Raw genomic sequence first — 20,045 nt, forward strand, 5'->3', positions numbered from 1 at the left:
ATGGAAAAGAAAGAAAGAAACAGTGAGGGAGGTGCAGATGTCTCACAGCGTAGAGGCTGGAACATGAGGTTCAATGGCAGACTGCTGTATGAGAAGTGTTGGAGGGGGAGAACAGAAAAGAAAAGAGGACCAACACCATATTCAGATATTGCTCCGTGGTTTGAGTGTTTCTACACAATATCTCGAGTTTGAATAGACCTGGGAAACGGCCTGCTCATTAAGTATCTTTCAGGGCTAGGCAGGCGAGTTCAGGGAGCACCAATATATGGGTGTTTCACATATATCCTTGACTATATTTTACCAACAATGCAGATTTTTTTGTATCTTAAGAAGGTAGCATGTATAACTACTTATGAAGTAGTATTTAGTGCATTTGTTAGTTTCACAGTACATTTTTTGTCCTGGAAAATAACCAGAAAATAGCCTTGTAAAAATCATTATTTTTCATAAAACACATATTGATATTTGTAAAATTGAGATTTTATCCTGTTGTCAAGTAGACTAGTAATTACCATCTTTCAAAGCAGAGCATCTTTCATCTGGCTGTTCCAGGTTCACGCTATGAAATGATAAGCCTGTCAAGAGCTCAAGTGTCCTTGAGTCCATAACGGCTGCAGTGGATCTGGTCTACAGCTGGCCTCTTGATTTTCCCACAATGTTTTATGAATTTTCACATTATTGTCATTAGTGTTAAGCTGCATAATGGGTTGGATGAAATATTGAATTTAGTCTGGCCGTTCAGTTAAAAACATTTTGAGAGTTAAATTTTTTCAGCTCCTGATTGGGAATATGATTAATTCAATGTTCTGTGCCCTGACTGTAAAGAATAATGCGGAATAATAATACAGAATACAAGATTAATACAGTTAAATAAACATAGTGATTATTTTCACAAGGCATTTTACTTTCTTTATGTTTTATACTGATTACAGCGCATATATTTGTGTCTTTTGAATTGTCAGCTGATGCTGGCCAGCTGAGGTGGACACATTGTCAAAAACAGCCTCTTAGACAAACAGACGTTACAGCTCTCAGGGCAGGAGAGAGAAAAGTGTTGCGGATTGACTGACATGTAGAGCTGTCTGTCACAGGAACTAATTGCCACTAATTGCAGTCACACTGTGGTTTTGTTCGTCCAAACTCTACAGCAGTCCATGAAGTTACACTGCCTAAACGCAGGCAAACAGCAAACAGAAATTCATCTGAGCTTACGAGTAGCTCTTTTATTGGACAGTTTTTTGGTAAACTGTATGCATGAGGCATCTGAAGGGATTTTAGCAGCAGATGAGCCAAGACAAATATGATTCCAATCTCTGTAACTTAGGCATGTCAGTTACGCGTGATGAAGCATGACTGATTGTGAGGGAATTGGATGAGGTTGTGTTTTGCCCTTGCTTCATTTTGCAATGTTTTGCTTAACAAGCATGATTAACTGCAGCCTATCACATGTCTCTTTATATCCATAAAACTGTGATTCCTCTGGTTAGAACTATGTGTTGTGTCACAAGCAAACCTTATGCTTGGAATCGCTTGGAATCAAGAACAAATAGAGGTGTCACACTGCGGTTACTTGTTGGCATTGCACTCACCAAACAAAAGTTAGGGAGTAAACGATCCAGAGTTTGAGACAGGGTTAGGTTCCAAACATGCCTAGCGTGATTGCACGCCGATGGACAGATGGGCATATACTTGGGCAGGTGGAGAGACAGACAGGTAGCCAGGACAGAGGGGAGAGCAGAGAGCAGCAGTTAGTGAGGTGGAGAGCACTTACTGTCGGCCCTTCAGTGCAAGACATGAATGGAACCTTTAGAATGAGGCATGACTTGCGTGGCTGGTGTGTGTGTGTGTGTGTGTGTGTGTGTGTGTGTGTGTGTGTGTGTGTGTGTGTGTGTGTGTGTGGGTGTGGGTGAGTGGAAGGCAGGAGTGGGGGCTGGTGGGGCTACACTTGACAGTAGCTGAGGTATAGTACTTGATATTGTTTACTCTTGCCTGCTGGGCTGGGGCTATTGTGCTCTTGTTTGTGTGCATGTGTGTGTGTGTGTGTGTGTATTTGTGTTGACAGAGTATGCTGTGTGTGTGCATGTTTATAAGTTTACAGACAGACAGGGGAGACATGCAGCACAATGCTTCTCCCCTGCTTTAGGAAAGTAGGGGTTTTGGGGCTTGACAAAAGACCAGGAGGGGTCTTATGTTATCCACACACACACACACACACACACACAACCACAACCACACGCATGAACACGTATCACCAGCTGCTGCACACAGCCCCAGCCCAGCATTTCTGAATTAATAATAAAGAGCCAACCACAATGGAATAATAGTGACTCTCTCTCTCTCTCTCACACACACACACACACAGACACACACGTGCATACAGCTTTGCACCTGTTCACCACTGCTCAACTGGACAGGGTTGGGCTGGTTGGGCTAGCCCACCCCCCACCCCACCCCCCAGCACACACATGCACACACTCCTTGCTGCCTGTCGGTTGTAGGCAACAGTTAGACAGCTGTGTCTGTCTCCTGCCCCTCCCCTTCTTGTTCTGATCGACAGCTAGTCTCATTGACTGATTGGTCCAGCTGTCTTACTCTACTCTTCTGACTGGCTGGTTTTACAGCCAATGAGGCAAAAGAACATAATAAGAATTTGAATATGAATGTCAGATTTAAATGTGTCAAAGAAACCCACTCCTCTGTTTGATTATAAATGCACAATATAGATATAAGAATTACTGAAAGAAAAAAAGAGGTTCATGGCCAGTCAGGAGCAGTTATTTTTGGCATCATTATTATCATAGTCTGTGAGGATGTAAACAGAACTATTCTTACATATCCACAAACCAAAAATAGGTGACCAATATTATTTATAGTTGAACAAAATTGCAAATTGTTTTGCTTAAAAGTACTGTAAATGAAAAAATACATGTCCTTGGTTGAAAGTGGTGACACCTTAACAGGTCCTACTGTTTAAGAGATGATGTGTTTTTGTTTTGGATTTAAATTTCATTTCAACTAGTTATATTTAGAAAATGGTATACAGTGTTTTGGAGAGAAACTGTATTTAATGCGAACTTCAATGATGTAAAATAAATGAAGAAATCAATTATGCCAACACACAATGCCGTCCAAAGGAGAGAACAGAGACAGGCAATATACCAGCAATCAGTGCAATTTGATTAGCCAGCTCATTGGCTGTGTGTGCCTTTCTTAATCGCATTGGATCCACTGCATTCTGAACACAAGCAGCATGGCATTCCTAATGTTATTGAGGGTATGAATGCAGGGGCTTTTGGTTAGCTTGGATTGTATTTTTACCTTCTTGACATGGTAGATGACATCCAAAAAGATCTGTCTTTGTGTTTCAATGGCATGATAAGCCTTGATAGTTGTTTGTGCCTTTTTGTGTGTGTGGGTGGATGGATGTGTGTGGATGAAGGGGAAACAGACAATCTAACTGAGCATTGTTAAATTCTTTAGATGATCTAGGCATAAACCTGAGTTTGTCCTGTCTGGTAAAAGATAGTAATAATGCCTACAGTATGTGTTTAACTCTTTGAACTACATGTATTTGTAATAGAATCGATCTGATAGCTAGTCTCATTCCTTTTTCACTTTATTAGCATAAAGGACAGGACCATCATTTTGTTTGTTATGTTTATTTTTCATTTGTTTCATACAGTATGTTTTTAGCCTAATTTTTCTATGGTTGAAGCCGTCACAGCCCTGCTCTCTGTGACAAACAAACTATGAATCAGGATAATACAAACCAATCACTATGGCGAGTCTTAAGTACCATTATTGTGATGGGTGGATAAGTAGAAATGGGCTGTTATCTTGAAAGCCACCAGGCTCTTATGTATGAGGAATAGTTCTTATTGGAATGGAGGCTGACCCAGCCTTATGTACTGTACAGGAGGTCATACTGGGCCCAGGTGTGTCTCTTGCCACTAATTGTCCTGCTTCACAGGACAGGTCTCTGCAAACAGAAGAGCACAGAGCAGAAAACCAGCAAACAGGGTAGAGGTGTCATCACAAAACACTTTGAATTACATCATTAAGGAGGAAAACTTGACTTTAGTTGTACACTCTCTAAATTTCAGTAGCCTTGTTGGGTATTTTTTTTCTTTGTGTTGGTGTTTGATGTTGAAACAGGGCATCAATTTGTAGAAATGAGTTATGAAAGGTGACAGCGCATCTGTCACGATGTTTTGCTTTCTGGCATCCTCGTCCATCCAAATGACTCATAATCTTAGATCAAACCCTACATGTATTGAACCGCAAAGACCGTATGTCTGCTAAGTAATTTTAAAGTCAGTAGAGCAGCCTTATAATGCATTCTGATCTGGCTTCCTAGAGTGTAACAGTACTATACCACAAGAAAGTGAGAAATTAAGTGGTATAATTCTTACTTATAATCACAGAAGTCACCTCTGGCCAACTATATCTCTCAGTCATTATGGTTAATGTGGCTAATGACATTATGCAGTCTTCTTCATGTGACATGTGGCCATCTCTCCCTTTTCGTAGTAACTGTCACAGAAACCTTGCTGGACTTGAATTTAGAATATTGAAAAAAGGTGATGTTGATTATATTTTAGTGTGACTTTGTTGTTATAATTTACTGCATGTAAAGAGACAGATAAAGTAGTTACAGTAATGAATTAAGACAGTAAGCTTAGAGTTGCTGTAGCTAAGTGACCTTCACCCATCCACTTTATGTGTGTGTGTGTGTGTGTGTGTGTGTGTGTGTGTGTGTGTGTGTGTGTGTGTGTGTGGGTGGGTGGGTGGGTGGTAGAGAAGCCACAGCCTCCTGTCTGGCACAGGTGGTGTTGAGCAGCAGCCCTCCAGCTAAGATGCTAATATGCTAACACCGCACTAATCCAAGGGTACTTTAGGAAGCAGCGGACCCTGCCTCCTCCCTAACAGCACACATGAACAAACACACACACATACAGATTTAAGATGACTGAATGCCGGCATGCAGAAATACACACACTTACACACCCCACTGACACAAATGGCCCCCATCTCTTATACTGCATATATATGCGTGTGTGTGTGTCTCTACTTTACACACACACACACAGTGTTGTGCGGGGGGGATTAGGACGTGAGGCATCTTGGCTGCTGTGTGTCTGTCAGTCACTCTCCAGCTCTGTGTCAGCGTCACAGCAGTGGGCACCATGGTCCAGGGAGCCACCACCATCTACTGGACTGTAGCGGTACTGCAGGAGAAGAGGGGAATGAAGGAAAAAATGACTATAAGAATATGCAGGAAACAAGCAGGAAGACAAGAGGAAAAATGACATTTATAGAAAAAAGTGGGGTGTTTTCACCTTTATGTAGTTGCTGTATTGTGAATGTGTAATATGTTGCCAGTGTGTGCGTACGAGTGTTTGTGCATGTGCCTCCCTCTGTACCAGCTGGGCGAGCAGAGGGGCACCAGGGCAGCCTGCATTGGTGTGTGTGTGTCTGTGTATGTGTGTGTGTGCATCCAGCATAGTCTACCAGGAGGATCTGGCTGTGTGCAGCTGGCTGGATGAAATCTCCTAGTGGCCCCCAAGGGATGGCCACACTCCCATGGGTTTCCACTCAATCTGGCCGCCCTGTGGCTGCCCTGCCCTGTCCCAGCTCTCTGTCACTGTCATAGCCTTAACAGCACACACCAAGGCCTCCCTCTCTTTTTCTTTCTCTCTTTCTCTCTCTCATCATTCTCTCGCTCTCTCATTTAGTCCCCTGTTCAGCCCTGCTCTTCTCCCTCATCCTTCACTATAGTGTTCTCTTCATTTCCAGCCTGTAGTCTCATTTCACAGACTGAGCAATAGGCTTGTACAATTACTCCAGCACTAAACCTTTAAACCCAGCTGGAGCCCTAGCTTCAAACTGAATTTAATTCTTTGATTCTTCAAATCTTTTTTCCTGCTTGTTCTAGTCTTCTGTGATCATCACACAAGTGGCAAAGATGCCTGCTGAACTTTTACAGGGAGAACACAGCACCACTTTTATGTCGTCAGTGATGGTTGCTGTATTTAAAGCACTGATGCGCACACACACACTAACACCAGTCCAGTCCCGATGTGGTAATGAGACTAATGCACTGTAAGTGGATTGTCTTTGAAGAGCCTGGATTCACCTTAAGACGTCTGAGCGGGCTGGAGTTAGAACTGCTGGTGTCGGCGTCACACACACAGCCATATCTGCAGAAACACACACATGCACAATGAAATAGACTGTACAAAAAGTGCAAAAGGTCTTTTCTTTCTTTTTCTCTTTACACTGTTTTGGACCAGTAAGAGTGACTGAAAGAGTCTTATGATGCTCTGTAACATGCATTCTGTTCTTCTATAGCTCATGGACAGACTCTGAGACAGATGTCTTCCTCAAGCGTCTTACCACACAATTCACCACTTTCTTAACCCCCAGTGCCCTATCTGCTGCACACAGTCACCTCCACCTTTCCCTCACTTGTTTTACCTATTATGTACAGCTAATCTCTCTTCTTCCTCCTCCTCCCTATGCATAATAGCTTTTACATCATCTGCTAATGCTCACATACACAAACACATGAACCCCCTCCCCACTCTGTTGTGTCTGGAGGTGCATTGACCTTCATCTATAAGGAGATCAGCTCAAGCAGCCAGCCAACCATTTTAGCTCAAACCCACCAATCAGTATGACTGCTGCTGTTGTTTCGGTGGTGCAAACCCATACTGCTACATTGTGCTTTAGCGATATACATTTCATTGAATTTAGCCTACAAGAGAACATTTAGGATGATACTTGTAACCTACTTAATTTAGTTGAACTGTACAGTACATTAAGGGTGGGTAATAAGACGTAAAACGTATACCACAATGGGTTTTTGTTTGTTTGTTTGTTTTCTACAGTGATTATATCACAGTCTTACAAAAATCAAAGAGATACTCTCCTCAAAACATAATTCTACCTCTTTTCACAATATATTGGCAATAAGCATGTGTAAGGGAACATACAGTATCATTAGAAAGAAAAAATGATTTTGAATAAACAAATGTGTTGATTGGCTTCAAATAGGAATGAAAATGAGGCATAGACCTACACGTGTTTTGGGAGGAGTAACCTGCCCCATAATGTAGGTTAATTAGTAAATATAATGTGATTCATTCTCAGAGTGAGACAAGGGGTAGGATTAGCATCTCAACAGCATTTATTTGGCAGTCCCAAAGTATATTATATAAGTACAATACTCAGTGTACCACGGGGCATGTCTATCAAAGTACATTTACATACGACACGTAGCAGAGGGGGCTTTCGTGTAGCAACAAAACCAGCTTAGCTTGCATTGCAGTATGAAGTGTGGAGATAACGTTAGCGCTGGCTACGTGAGGCGACACAAAAAGCAATGTGAGAAACCCACATCCAATCTACTACTCTGGTTATTTAATTGGCTTCAAGTGAGGCTTAATATTCATGCAATTTTTTGACTGTTCCTCAATATTAAATTGTCCAACATTGCTCCTGTGTAAAAGATGCTTCTAGCTGCATTAACACCAAGTTCAACAGGCTAACCCTAACCCAAAATAAAGAGTAAAGCAACATAAACATATGTTTAAACTGGTACCTATCCATCCTTGAGCTTCCGTTTCGACGAGAATCCTGCTTTGTATTGGACCTCGAACTAGTCCGAAGGACAATGATTAGCACACACATATAGCCTCAGAGTTTTCCCAGTTGTTGTTGTGTTGAAATCTCCATTAAGTTAATCCAGTGGGTCTTCACTTTCTTGGATGGTGAGAGCAGATGAAGACTTTTGTGTCGGTTCTTGCAGCCAACAACAGAGAAATTGGCATGCGTTACGCGACCTTCCACATCTTTGTGTTACTAGAATGGTGAGAGGATGTAACTCCACTTTTGTGAGTACATGCGTAGCCCACTACCTGCATGTTATCTCACACATGGTAAATCACATTGTTTTTAACATGCTACAAACATTTATAACGATAATGACTGTATTTGAAAATCCATGTCATGGCAGAACGAGACACTGGTGACGGTGACGAAACTTACTGCCCGCCTTTACAGTAAGATAAAGGTGAGATACTGTTGTACTTTAATGCCATTGAAACATGATAGGAGTGAATTTAAAGATGAAAGAAGGGTTTTTTTGTCAATTAATCTGCCAATAGCCTGTTCTTTAAAATGTCAGAGAAGACCAAAGAATGCCAGAGTTCCCAGAGCCCAAGGTGACATCTTCACATAGCTTTAGTTGGTCTGACCAACAGCCCAAAACCCAAAGATATTCACTTTGCAATGATCAAGAAGAAAGTTGTGGCATTTTAGAGGCAACAATGAGCAAATGTTTGGCATTTTTTCTTTTTAAATGACTTAAATGATTAATCTATCTTAAAACAGTTACGACTAATTAGTTAATGGAATCATTTTAGCACTAAAACATATTATAGTATAGTCAGTTATTCAGTTACCCAGCCCACCTACCCTACCTTTATGCAAGGTAAGTAGTCTGCTACCTTTGCTCTTGGTCAGCCAGCTTTTCAGTCGGGGGGATCAACTAGCCAGCTACTCAGTCACTTGGTCAGTAAACTTGTTATTTATTCTGTCCCATTTCAGCCAAATACTACTACGCTGAGTACTGGATGTGTGTGTGTGTGAGAGAGAGAGAGTGTGTGTGTGTGTTGTCATGTGGCCAGACGACGCATTCCTCTCCTTGCCGGTGAGCTGCTGTGTATGTCCTGGAACGTGGCAGAACCTCCCCTCCATCCTCCTCCCCCTACCTCTATACACCACCACCCGCCACCCCTCCAGCTCCCAGAGTGCCAGTCACACAGCCCCGTCTCTGCGCCATCTGCATATCAGCTCCAGCCTCGGCCAAAGCATTAAATTAAATCCCTGTTTGGGTTGATTAACAAATGGCTGGTGAGCTCACATAGTTATGGAGTTATTTATTTAATTGTCATCAAGGTTTTTCGTGCTTTTCGTCTGTCTCGGTCTCTGCGAAGCGTGGCAATCCGGCAAAGCAGAAGAGCAGAGGTGTGCAGGTGTCCTGAAGGAGTGAGTGCGAGATAGAGAGGCGGAGAGAGACTGTAAAGTTTGTGTGTCTCATTTCTGTTTTGCTGGCTCAAAGTCAGCCTTACCATTTGTACCTGTCTCCTATTTTTCCTCTCTGCATTTCTCTCTCATTCGCTCCCCTTCCCCCCTCTGTCTTGAAATGAGTAGTTAATCAGTCTGCTAATTGAGTGACAGTTAGTCAGTGCATTGTTGTAATTGTCCAATCAGAAAGCTTGGAACGCACACAGTCACAGCTGATTCATCTCTGCCTCTTTCTTCTAAATCCACAAGCTGCAACTGGAAGATGTGCCAGCAAGATTTATTTCTCCTAGAAATTCAGAAATAACTTTTAAAAAGTTTAGTTTTTAATCCTTAGTATGTGGCTCATTCATAAAAGCTGAAAGCAAGAGGTCTTGAGGGGTAGAGGCTTGGGGAAAGTTTGCCACCTTTACTCAAGCTGTTTGTTTTCAACTGTTCATTCTTTAGTCCAGTGGATGTGGTTGTTTGTGGCGTATGTTAATCACTTTAATTATTTTAAACCTTTGTGTCACTTTGTCATGACTCACAATGTTACTTGATACTTTCCATCGGGAAGGTTCTACATCTAATTAAGACCTGAATTCAGATGGAAGAGAGCACTTAAAAACTGCTGCATAAGTCTATAATTTGTCTGTGTTTTGAACAAATTAAGCCCAGAATTTAAACACACTTCAAAACAGTTAATCTGATCCTCCGAAATATCCTCTGTTCCTTAGATCTTTCAGATCACCAACATTGTCCTATATTACTGATACCCTGTTGTTCTAACAAGAAACAAGAGACTCCTGTTGTCTTAAGCACTGTATAGTGTAGTATTTACTAATTGGCCTTAAGGGAAAAGTAAAGTTGTGGAGAAAACTAAATGAAACTGAAGTGAGGAGTCCGAGAGAGATGGTGTGGGAAGGAGACCGGCTGTTCTGTTTTCTCCAGCAGTCCAAACTAGAGACATGTGGCTCCCCAGACAAGCTGTCCAGAGTGGGAGAGCTCGCTGGACTCATTACAGGCAGGGCCAAGACGGGATAGCTTGACAGAACACCATTGGATCATTCGGAGAATTGGAACAGTCGAAACGGAATTGTGTTAGTTTGTGTGTGCGTGTATGAGCGTGCGCATGCCTGTGTTTGTTTGGAACGGCATGTGTGGACAACTGTCCATCTCCTCTCTCCGTCTGTGCCACCCCTGGCTGCCCCCTCCCCCGCCCCCCAGTGGACGTGTACACACACACTCACACACACTTACACACACACACACACGCTGTCTAGGCCCGGCCAGAAGGATTGCTTAAATGTTTTCAGTTGTACTGGACAGCTGAGCGATGAAGTGGCCAGCCACAGGCTTCCATTGGTTGGACACTTCATCTAGAAACTGACTCAGAGAAATGACTGGACTTGGACCAGCAAGCCAGTCATCACTGCCAGTTTATAATAGTTTTATCAGTTTAACTTTCCGTTTATCATCATCCATTTTTTCAGTCAATACATCTCTTTCTCCTATCCACTTTGAAGTCAACCAGAGTTTCTCTTTTCCAGATGATCAGTTTTTTTGCATCATTGCATTTTATTAGATACACACTTTGTCTGACTTGAGCTAAACACAAACAGAAACACCTGTACAAAGTTCACCAACACCACAAACTACAGGCTGAAGTTCAATGTCATGGTTCGGTCCATTATCTTTCACACAGTTTCCATAGAACAAAACATAATTTTTGACTTGAATTGTATAGTATAGATGCTAGGGTTGTGTATGTCCTCCTGTAGTTTGGATTGAATAAAAAAAAAAAAAACATCTCTTTGAAGGTTTTCTAATTAAAAGATCATGTACCAAAAAAACACAATACATGGGTTTCTGTTGAGTTTACTCACAATAATTTATAAAGTACTTTTGAAGGTATTTTTCTGGTAGAATATGAGCTCATTGAGCATGCTAATATTCATTCAGCAAAGCACCACAATGCAGGTCAAAAAACTGAACTGATCACATGCAGCCCTTATCGCTAGTTTTATATACGGTATTGGTTTGGTCAGAATTGATGGGATTTTCTTTTTCCGCTCCTTTACAACCTCCTTTCCCTCAATTTTTTTGTGTTATTTATTATTTTTTTCTTTATGTCTCCATCTATCCCCCTCCCACCCTTCCCATTCAGCCCCTCTCACAGTAGCAAGTGATCCAAAGAAGATGCTTTGTTTCTGAAAGAACAGGAGAAGGAAATGGGAGAGGAGGGGAGAGTGGGTGGATTTGTGAAAAAGAGAAAAATAGAGTCTGAGAGAGGAGAAGAGAGAGAGGTGTGATTTGGTAATCCTGATGACGCACTGGCACCCAACAGCATTTCGTTATCTGTGTCTATCTGTGTCTCTTTCTGTCCCTGTGTGGTGGTTCAAATCAGCCGCTACCCCCACCACACACACACACACACGCACACACACACACACACCTCCAGTACCACCCAGAGGTACCGGCAGGCCCCGCAGTCGCATGGTCCCTTCGGCGGAGCAGGTGTTTTTCTGCGACGTGTTAACGAGCGCGGCCTGCTGTCATTTCCGCTTTAAATGGATGTCACAAATAGAACACACACACACATACACACACACTGCCTATTCTCCTCTCCCAGCAAATTAGCCTGAGAAAGGTGATCAGAGCTTTTACTGAGCTTTGTGTGTGTGTGGGGGGGGGTGGGCTATGAGCGTACTTATGCATGCATGCACCTTTGTCTATTAGTATGTCCTCACAAGGTGCATAAAAGTGTGTGTGCATGTGAAGGATCGGCTGGCTGGTTAATTAAAAGGAGTTTAGAAGCAGGGAACATTTGTATCCTTCTGTGGTTTTTATTTCTGTTGTTTGAAATGAGAAAGTGAAATGTTTACACAGCTTCCGGCTTTGGAAAGTGTTGAGATTGTCGGTTACTTTCATCAGAGCTGTGTGTCTCTGTATTACTTCAACCGTGTACTTTGCACGTTTGTGCATGTGTGCACACAGTCTCATCCTCGTATTTGTACTCATTGCACTCGTCCAACTATGTGTGAATCCACACGTGTGTACTTTAATCCATGTGTGTGTCCATGCTGTTTCCAGTAAGTGTTATCCGCCTCTGTGGTGTGGAAATGTTTGACACTCATGTAATCCTGCAGTGGGTCATCTGATAAAGCTGTGGTGCCACCTTAGTGCCAGTCTGTGCCAGCCAGTTGGGTAATACTCTGCCACCAGCTGCTCAGCAGATGTTGTTATTTGTTGCTGTGGGCTAAGAAGGGTTATTCTCTATGTGTAATCTTATCTCATGTCATGTCATCTTGTCTCGTCTCATGTCATCCCTCTTCTTCCCCCCTTGCTGGCGACCAGTGGGTTGTGTGTATCTGTGTGTGTGTTTTAAATTGTGAGCTCATACATGTATTTGTGTTTGTATGTGTGTGCAGTATGCTTTGGTGTGTGTCTTTGGTTGAAGGGTCATCACCTCGACACCTGCCCATGTATCAGCCAGATGATGTTTCTGGCATGGATAGAGTGGTTGTTGTGCGGGTAAACATGTTTTTGTCATTTTTTACACGATAATCCGATCTGAATCTGGCAAGTACTGTGGGAGTCATGGACTACTGTGTGTGTGTGTGTGTGTGTGTGTGTGTGTGTGTGTGTGTAAACACTACAGTGTGTATATGTGTGTGATATCCTTTGGCTATGAGGGTTGAGCTGTCTAGGGAGTAGTGTCATCATGATGGTCATAATCATCATTAGGTTGCACTATGGCCTTCAGCATCATCATCACTTTTGCCCAAATGAATCCTGCTTTGTTTGCACCAAGTGTCAAGATGATTAAACATATTTGACTTATATTTTCCTCTCTTTGTGTCCATCTTTTTCTTAAGGTGAATATATAAAGAACTGGCGGCCACGTTACTTTCTGCTGAAGACAGATGGCTCTTTCATCGGCTACAAGGAGAAACCTCAGGATGCAGACCTGCCCTACCCCCTAAATAACTTCTCTGTAGCGAGTATGTTACCTACCATACATTTTTCAAAATAGCCTCTTGGCGTTTGATGTAAAAGTGAAGCGCAGTCCATCCATCCAATGCTTTGGGATTCCCGTCTGAATGATGCAGCTTTTGTGTTTGCTGGCTTGATATAATCAAGCATTTGCTGTTAAAAAACAAAGTTAAATGCTGTAAACTTTTAATCCTACAGGGAATACTGAGTAACTCGTATCAGTGTGTTCAAATACCTTCATCTTTTCCACATATACTACACACATGTACTCTGCATAGTTCTCTATAGGGTTATAATTAACAATGACAACGATACTGTAACACCTGCTGTAATTAACCCCTACAGGGAACATTTCAGTTTAGAGCAGAACCTCTGTAGATGATAGGGAATCACTGTGTTCCTCTAGCAAACTTAAGCAGGGAATTGAATCCATGTCTTCCAGTTGAAGTGGCGTGTAATAACCAATATCCTGTAATTGATTATATTTTTGCATATCGTAAATGCAAATCACCTCTGTCCTGTAATTTGCTGTGAGATGTTGCTGAAATGTTCTTGTGGTTTCATCACACAGTGCCACAGTGAAGTGGTTAGTCAACAGTTATTGCATCACTTTCACTCATGGCGTGTCAGAGCATCTTGACAGTCATCAGCCTTCACAGCATTGGTATGCCTTACAGAATTCACAGAAGGCTCTAATTAACCATTTATCAGTATATCATCTGTCTACACCTGGTTAACAAGATCCACAGAGTCATTGACATGTGTAATTAACCAGCTAATGAGTTAACAAGATTAATTTTAATGTCTCTCAGTGTCATTACCACCTCTGTCACCTCCTCTTGTTCATACAATAATTGCAAGTTGTCAGTAAAACTTTGTGTCTGTGCTTTGGATTAGAAATGAAAGTCACCCTAAAATCCCATAATCTGACAGAAGATTTACTAATCTATGATACTCACAAGATGGCTTCACTTTTACTTTTTAGGACACAAAGCAGTTTATTATTTTACTGAGTACAATAAAGACAAAAAGGTTGGTCAAGTTAGAAGTGATTTCTAAGTCAATTATGTTTATGTTGCAAATTCAGATATTGTTTTATTCAATCCAGAGTTGCCAAATGTAGTGAATCTACTAGTGATTATTACGGCCAAGACATATATACAGTACACTGATTCAGACTACAAATGTCAGTCATGTCAAGTCAGTTGGCTTTACCAAGGACTACATTTAGCCATAGGCAAAGTTTTTTTGGTTAGACCAGAGAATAAATCAAGTTAAAATGAGGTAAAGACATAGACGGCCTTTTATGAATTGCTTAAATTTGGAAGAGTAAACAGGATAATCTAATAATTAGATTTTCTCGGTTAGGGTTAGTATTATTGACGGATCAGTATCCACGACCGTGCTGGATAAAACAGGTAAAACACAAGGGACACTGTATGTCCCTTGATAAATAAATGTATGCATGTTATGTAGTTGTTCCCTCTATTTCATGTTCATACATTGCTGTTTAGTGGCTATAATCTGATAGGTGCTAAAATGGTGTTTCACCTCTTACTGTATTTACTTGCATGTATTTGTATTGAATACTGTAATACTGCACAGGATCTTAGATTTAAAGATGCCAACAACATATAATCCAAATGAAACTGAATATGTTTAATCAGTGAAATCTTGTCAGGATTTTTAGTTGAATAGCTTTGGAAGAGCGCAGGATAAAATATCTGTAGAACAGAGCAGTGATTGGTGATGGAGGGGATGATAGGAGAGGCAGAGGAGAGTACAGGAGAATAGGTGCAGGATGAGGGTGAAAACAGAAGAGAAAATGATGACGAATGGCAGAATACAAGCTGATACCTCAGAGAAAACGATAAAGAATGGTCCATCGAAGGACGGAGGAGGAGAAAGAAAGATAGGAGTCCGGAAGGGAGGACAAGTATGGCGAATGAGCAATGGGAGTCGATCTGAGGGGGCAGAGGAAGAGAAAATTGGAGATGTGGGGAGGAGAGAGGAAGAAGAGAGAGGACAGAGATGGAAGGATGATTAGGGTGGAGAGCAATGGTTGAGAGATGGAGAGAGGGATGGAGGGATTGGAGAGTGAGGCTTTTGTGGACGAAATATGGGGGAGAGGAAGGGAGGATGAGGGAGGAGAGGAGGATCGTCAGCGCTGAACAGACAGGGAGGAGGAGACGAAGACGGGATTGGAGAACGAGGAAAAAGGAGAGAGGAAAAGAGTTTGTGAGGAGGACAAGCCAGGCCATACATCCGGCCCCGGCTGCTTGGCACAGCACTGGCACTGCCACATCTGTTGCCCAAAGCTGGGAGGCCAGGTGGCGTGTGTGAATGTGTGTGTACATGTGTGTGTGTGTGTCTGTGTACGTGTGTGTGTGTGTTTGTTTATTTGTGCGTGCCTGTGTGTGTGTTTATGTGTGTGTGAACAACAGAAGTGGTCAGATGGAACAGAGATGGTACAGGCCTGTTCCCTGCAGAGGGACTCATACATACAAGCCTGTCGCACTCTCTCTCTCTCACACACACACACACACACACACACACACACACTGATGCATGCATTCACATACACTCCGTAAACCGTTACACGAATATCACAATTGCCTGCTGTGGCAAACAATCCAATTTCAGCTAACACTCAAACTTCAGTATCACTTTTATATGTGTGTGTGTGTGTGTGTGTGTGTGTGTGTGCGCGTGTGCGTGGGTTCTGTCTGTCCAAGCGTGTGAGTGGTTTTTGGCATCAACCCATAGCATGACCTTGTTTTCTGGCAGCCCAGCAGGCCATGTTCACGAGTCAGGTAGTAACTTATTTGTGTGTGTATGTGTGCGTGTCAGTTTCCATTGAAACTCTGCCGTGTGTACGACCTGAGCGGTGTTGTCATTAACCTTCCTGTCTATATTTAGGCTGAGCCATGACGTGCTGTGCTGTGCCACACTTAAACAGAAAGTAATTGGAGGCAGGCATAGCTGAGGATACAAGGTGAGAGGATAGGAGAGGAGGGAACAGGAGAGGAAACGGGTGGAGGAGAGTGGGTGAGAAGAGAATGACAGGAGACAAAGGAGAACAGAGGGGAGGAGAAAACAGGAAAGGGGGGATGGAGGGTGATATATGTAGAATAAAGAAGAAGTAGGGGAGATGAGAGGTCAGAGGATGGATTATTATGTTCTTTTACATCAGCTCTTGTCCCCAATAACCACAGAGACTGCTGAGGGACAATGAAGATGCATTCCTTCCCACAGCGATCTCACAGCCCCATCTGGCTATGTGTGCGTACGTTTCTGCGTTTGTGTACTGTATTATCCATTTGTGGCCTACTATATTGCCCATTTTCGCAGAAATGTGTCTCTTCGGATATTCGCCAGATGCGTATGTGCTGCAAAACATAATATCCCTCGGCGCAGGAAAGCTTTATTTGAATCATGGATGGCTTAAGTTATTGCCTAGTTATAAACTTTAAAATTAAAAACCAAGCTGCATCTTTTCTTAATTGTACAGTTAATCGCAACTTGATATTCATCATGGACATCATTCCACTTTAGGCCTTTTTGACAGTGAACATTTTTGTCATAGTAGGAAAAGCAAAGGTGGTATCAGTTACCTGATCTTGCTCAGATTCTTTCAAATCAAACTTAATCATTGCTCAAGTATTACAGGTAAATTCAGTGAGCGAGTGCATACAGCATGTAGTGAAAAATCAGAATCGTAATAAATAAATAATGAAATAATTAATAAAGAAAATGTAGCAATAACTAAACAAAGGAAGAGGAAAAACCCCCAACAAAACCTAAAAAGCACACAAAAAAAGACACACACACTGTAACTGCACAGAAGTTTAAGAAAACGGCTCATCAGTGCAGGATGAAACTACATGTAACTGCAAAGCACCTTCACCAGATCTGAATCAAATTCCAGAGTCAGTTGGAAGCTCTCCCTCATTGTTGTAACTGTACTGATAAAATGGCACTGAACCTCTGGCTGCCTGTTTCAGAATGTCAGCTTATGAAGACAGAGAGGCCGAAGCCAAACACCTTCATCATACGCTGCCTCCAGTGGACCACCGTCATCGAGAGGACCTTCCATGTGGACTCGCCTGACGAGAGGTCAGTTCCCTAAAGACTCTCTGTTCTTAGAGCATCCTCCAGTCGTTGTTGGTCCTCCTGAAGCTGTCTAATGAGAGCTCTATACATAAATATAAGGGTGAAGTGAAAAATAAACTTTTTATGTACAGGTTGCATCTTATTGCTAGTTCAGGTTATTGATTTTATACTGCCTGTATTACTGTGGACATTTCTAATTGTGTTTATTTCACAGCAGCACTTAGATGAAAAATTGATATTCAAGTTAGTTAAAACCTGCCAGTTAAAACACCAAAAAGGCCTTTAAAAGGCCTTGACATTAAAAGGCCTTCACATTAGACTACACACAGGTAAAAAAGTAAAAGTATCAACAGGGGCAGAGGTATGTGTAAGGAGGTTTGTACAGAAGACAGTTTATGCTGTTTTTTTTTTGTGTGTGTGTGTGTGTGTGTGTGTGTGTGTGTCTGAGGGAAAGAGAGGGGGTGAGAGAGACAGAGTGGAAAGGAGACCTTTCAAGTAGCGTTGGCATAAATTCTCCAGCTGCTCAGTTCCTTTCTGAGGAGCTGAGGTGTTTATCTCCAGAAAATGAACAGCTTTGCCCAGAAGACCACAGATGCTTCTGTGCATCCTTTGAGTTTGTGTGTGTGTTTTTATGTGTGTGTGCGTGCATGTGTGTGTGTTGCAGCTGTCTGCCCAACTTTGTCTGTTATATGTTGCTTTATAATAGTTTTGCCTCTAGATAATCAAATAACACTTCAAAATTAACACAAAACTAATAACTTTCTATCGATTATTTTATAATGTCAAGTGTATATATGCAAGTGTATAAGCAGATGACTGTGAGCTCCAGATGTGTGCATGCAAGAAGTGTGTGCATCATTGAAGTTGAAGCGGGTTGGAAAGAGATGTGTGTGTGTGTGTGTGTGTGTGTGTGTGTGTGTGTGTGTGTGTGTGTGTGTGTGTGTGTGTGTGTTTGTGTGTGTGTGTGTGTGTGTGTGTGTGTGTGGGCGCCACAACTGGGTGTCTGTGCTTGTGTGTGTGTGTGTTACTGTATTTGTTGTACTGTACCAGTGCTGGCAGGGCTCCAGCTACCACAGTCCCAGCCGTGAGCAGAGAGGGTGGCACGTGTTGGCATGGTGCCCAACTGTAGGCAGGCCCATTATCTCTCATTAGCAAAAAAAAAAAAAAAAAAAACCTCATTATACAAAAAACACTCTAACCAAGAGAGGGAGCATTTATCTGCTGCCTGACCTTGAGAGAGTTCCCATTGCTTTTCATGTAGCTACACGTGCACATATACATCATGGGTGCCACATATTGAGTGTTCCATTGTCGTAGATGGAGTATAAATTGAGTTTGCCCTTGTTTTGGAGTGTGTAGGGTATGCTCAGAAGTCTTTGCAGTAGAAAGGGATTTAGATCTTAAAAACACACACTCACACACAAACTGCTCTGTTTTAGTTCAGATGGAGAGTTCTTCCAGATCCCTCAAGGAAACATATGGGCATCTAACTCAAAACAAAACAAAAGACACAGGGGTGATCGTTTGGGAGTCAAACAGGTTTCATTATTATGATCTCCTCACAGCTTACACTGGGTAAGTGTATTTGAAAGTGCACACTCGTAAATCCCGACTTTGCTTCTCTGGAGTCATGAGGATTTCTGAATATTTGAATATCATCTTTGGTTCACCTCAGTTCAAGCTTTGTAGTGTTTTCTGCTAACATGTAACCCTTGTATGTAGCACAGAATTAACACTGTTTGAATGAAGATCAGTGGGGAAAAAAGTTGCAAAGAGAATTTTTTTCTGAATCCGGTTCAGTCTTGAGGAAAACACAATTTCAGCACTTCATTTCACTGTTTGAAATAAAAAATATTACATATTAACATGACTGTCTTTATATGCAATTGATTAAATTTGCAATTTTGGGAAAGGGACAAAACCCTAGAAATAATTACTCTCGTCTTTGACTTCTCTTCTCTGTCAGAGCAGAGGGAAGCTTGGCCCTGCGTATAAACCATTATATTCATCATCATTATGTACAGTTAACATGTCTACACATCCTGATGCATGGCTGGCCTTCTGCTACAGATGATGATGACACATACACACACATACACACTGTAAATACTAACATACACACAAAATCAAACACACATTTTCTCTCAACAGATGTTGAACAACACCGCTAATGGGAAGTCAATGGGGAGGAACAATGTTAGCAAAAAATAATGCATTGTTCCCTCTAATGCATGGCTGTCTGTTCGTGCACACACTTACTCACACTCGCACACATGCACAGGCTGGTAGGCATTAGTTCTGCTCCATGATCATTGCTCATTTGGTTGATTCTCTAGTTGACCATGTTTCCTCTCGGTTGAACAAAAAGGTGTTTATGTTAATTGAAAACACTTTACCGCCTTTAAAAACCTGGTTAAATAAGTGCACTAGCTAGTCTATTGGAGAATCTCTGGCCAGTATTATATTTTACACCTGTGTAATGTATTGTTACCCGGGAAGGGTTCAATTATCTATTACTGCATGTATATATGTAGGATGCTGTTTCATCATGTAAGCATTTTTAGTCCGGAGAACTATAGATAGGGCACAGGGGCAATAGCAACAACAGCAATAGCAGGAACAGTTGTACAGTATCATGCTATATGATATGATACCCCTTTGATACCTTTGCTTCTGGTCTTGAAATGTTCAATTTCTGTGAGACTGTATCAAAATTAGGGCTGCAACTAACAACTGTTTTGATTGTGTTGATTGTTAATTTGATTAATGGGTTAAAAACTTTGTCTTCGTCTTATTGCACAATGCTCTTTCAAACAACTTGCAAGGCAGGAACAGACAAGGCCACTATGAATGAAGTTAAATGGACATTA

The 20,045-nt window shown here is 41.9% G+C and overlaps 1 protein-coding gene across 1 annotated transcript in view; it reads left to right on the top strand.

Annotated features, from left to right (window-relative positions):
- Nucleotides 1–20,045, top strand: part of akt3a (v-akt murine thymoma viral oncogene homolog 3a) — a 52,682-nt gene that overhangs the window by 10,989 nt on the left and 21,648 nt on the right. The window contains exons 2-3 of the mRNA XM_041946883.1: nt 12,945–13,070; nt 17,067–17,178. Coding sequence (XP_041802817.1) covers nt 12,945–13,070; nt 17,067–17,178 — 238 coding nt within the window. The remainder of the gene's footprint in view (nt 1–12,944; nt 13,071–17,066; nt 17,179–20,045) is intronic.

The sequence above is a fragment of the Chelmon rostratus genome, chromosome 11 (genome assembly GCF_017976325.1).
Source record: "Chelmon rostratus isolate fCheRos1 chromosome 11, fCheRos1.pri, whole genome shotgun sequence".
Classification (NCBI taxonomy): Eukaryota; Metazoa; Chordata; class Actinopteri; order Chaetodontiformes; family Chaetodontidae; genus Chelmon; species Chelmon rostratus.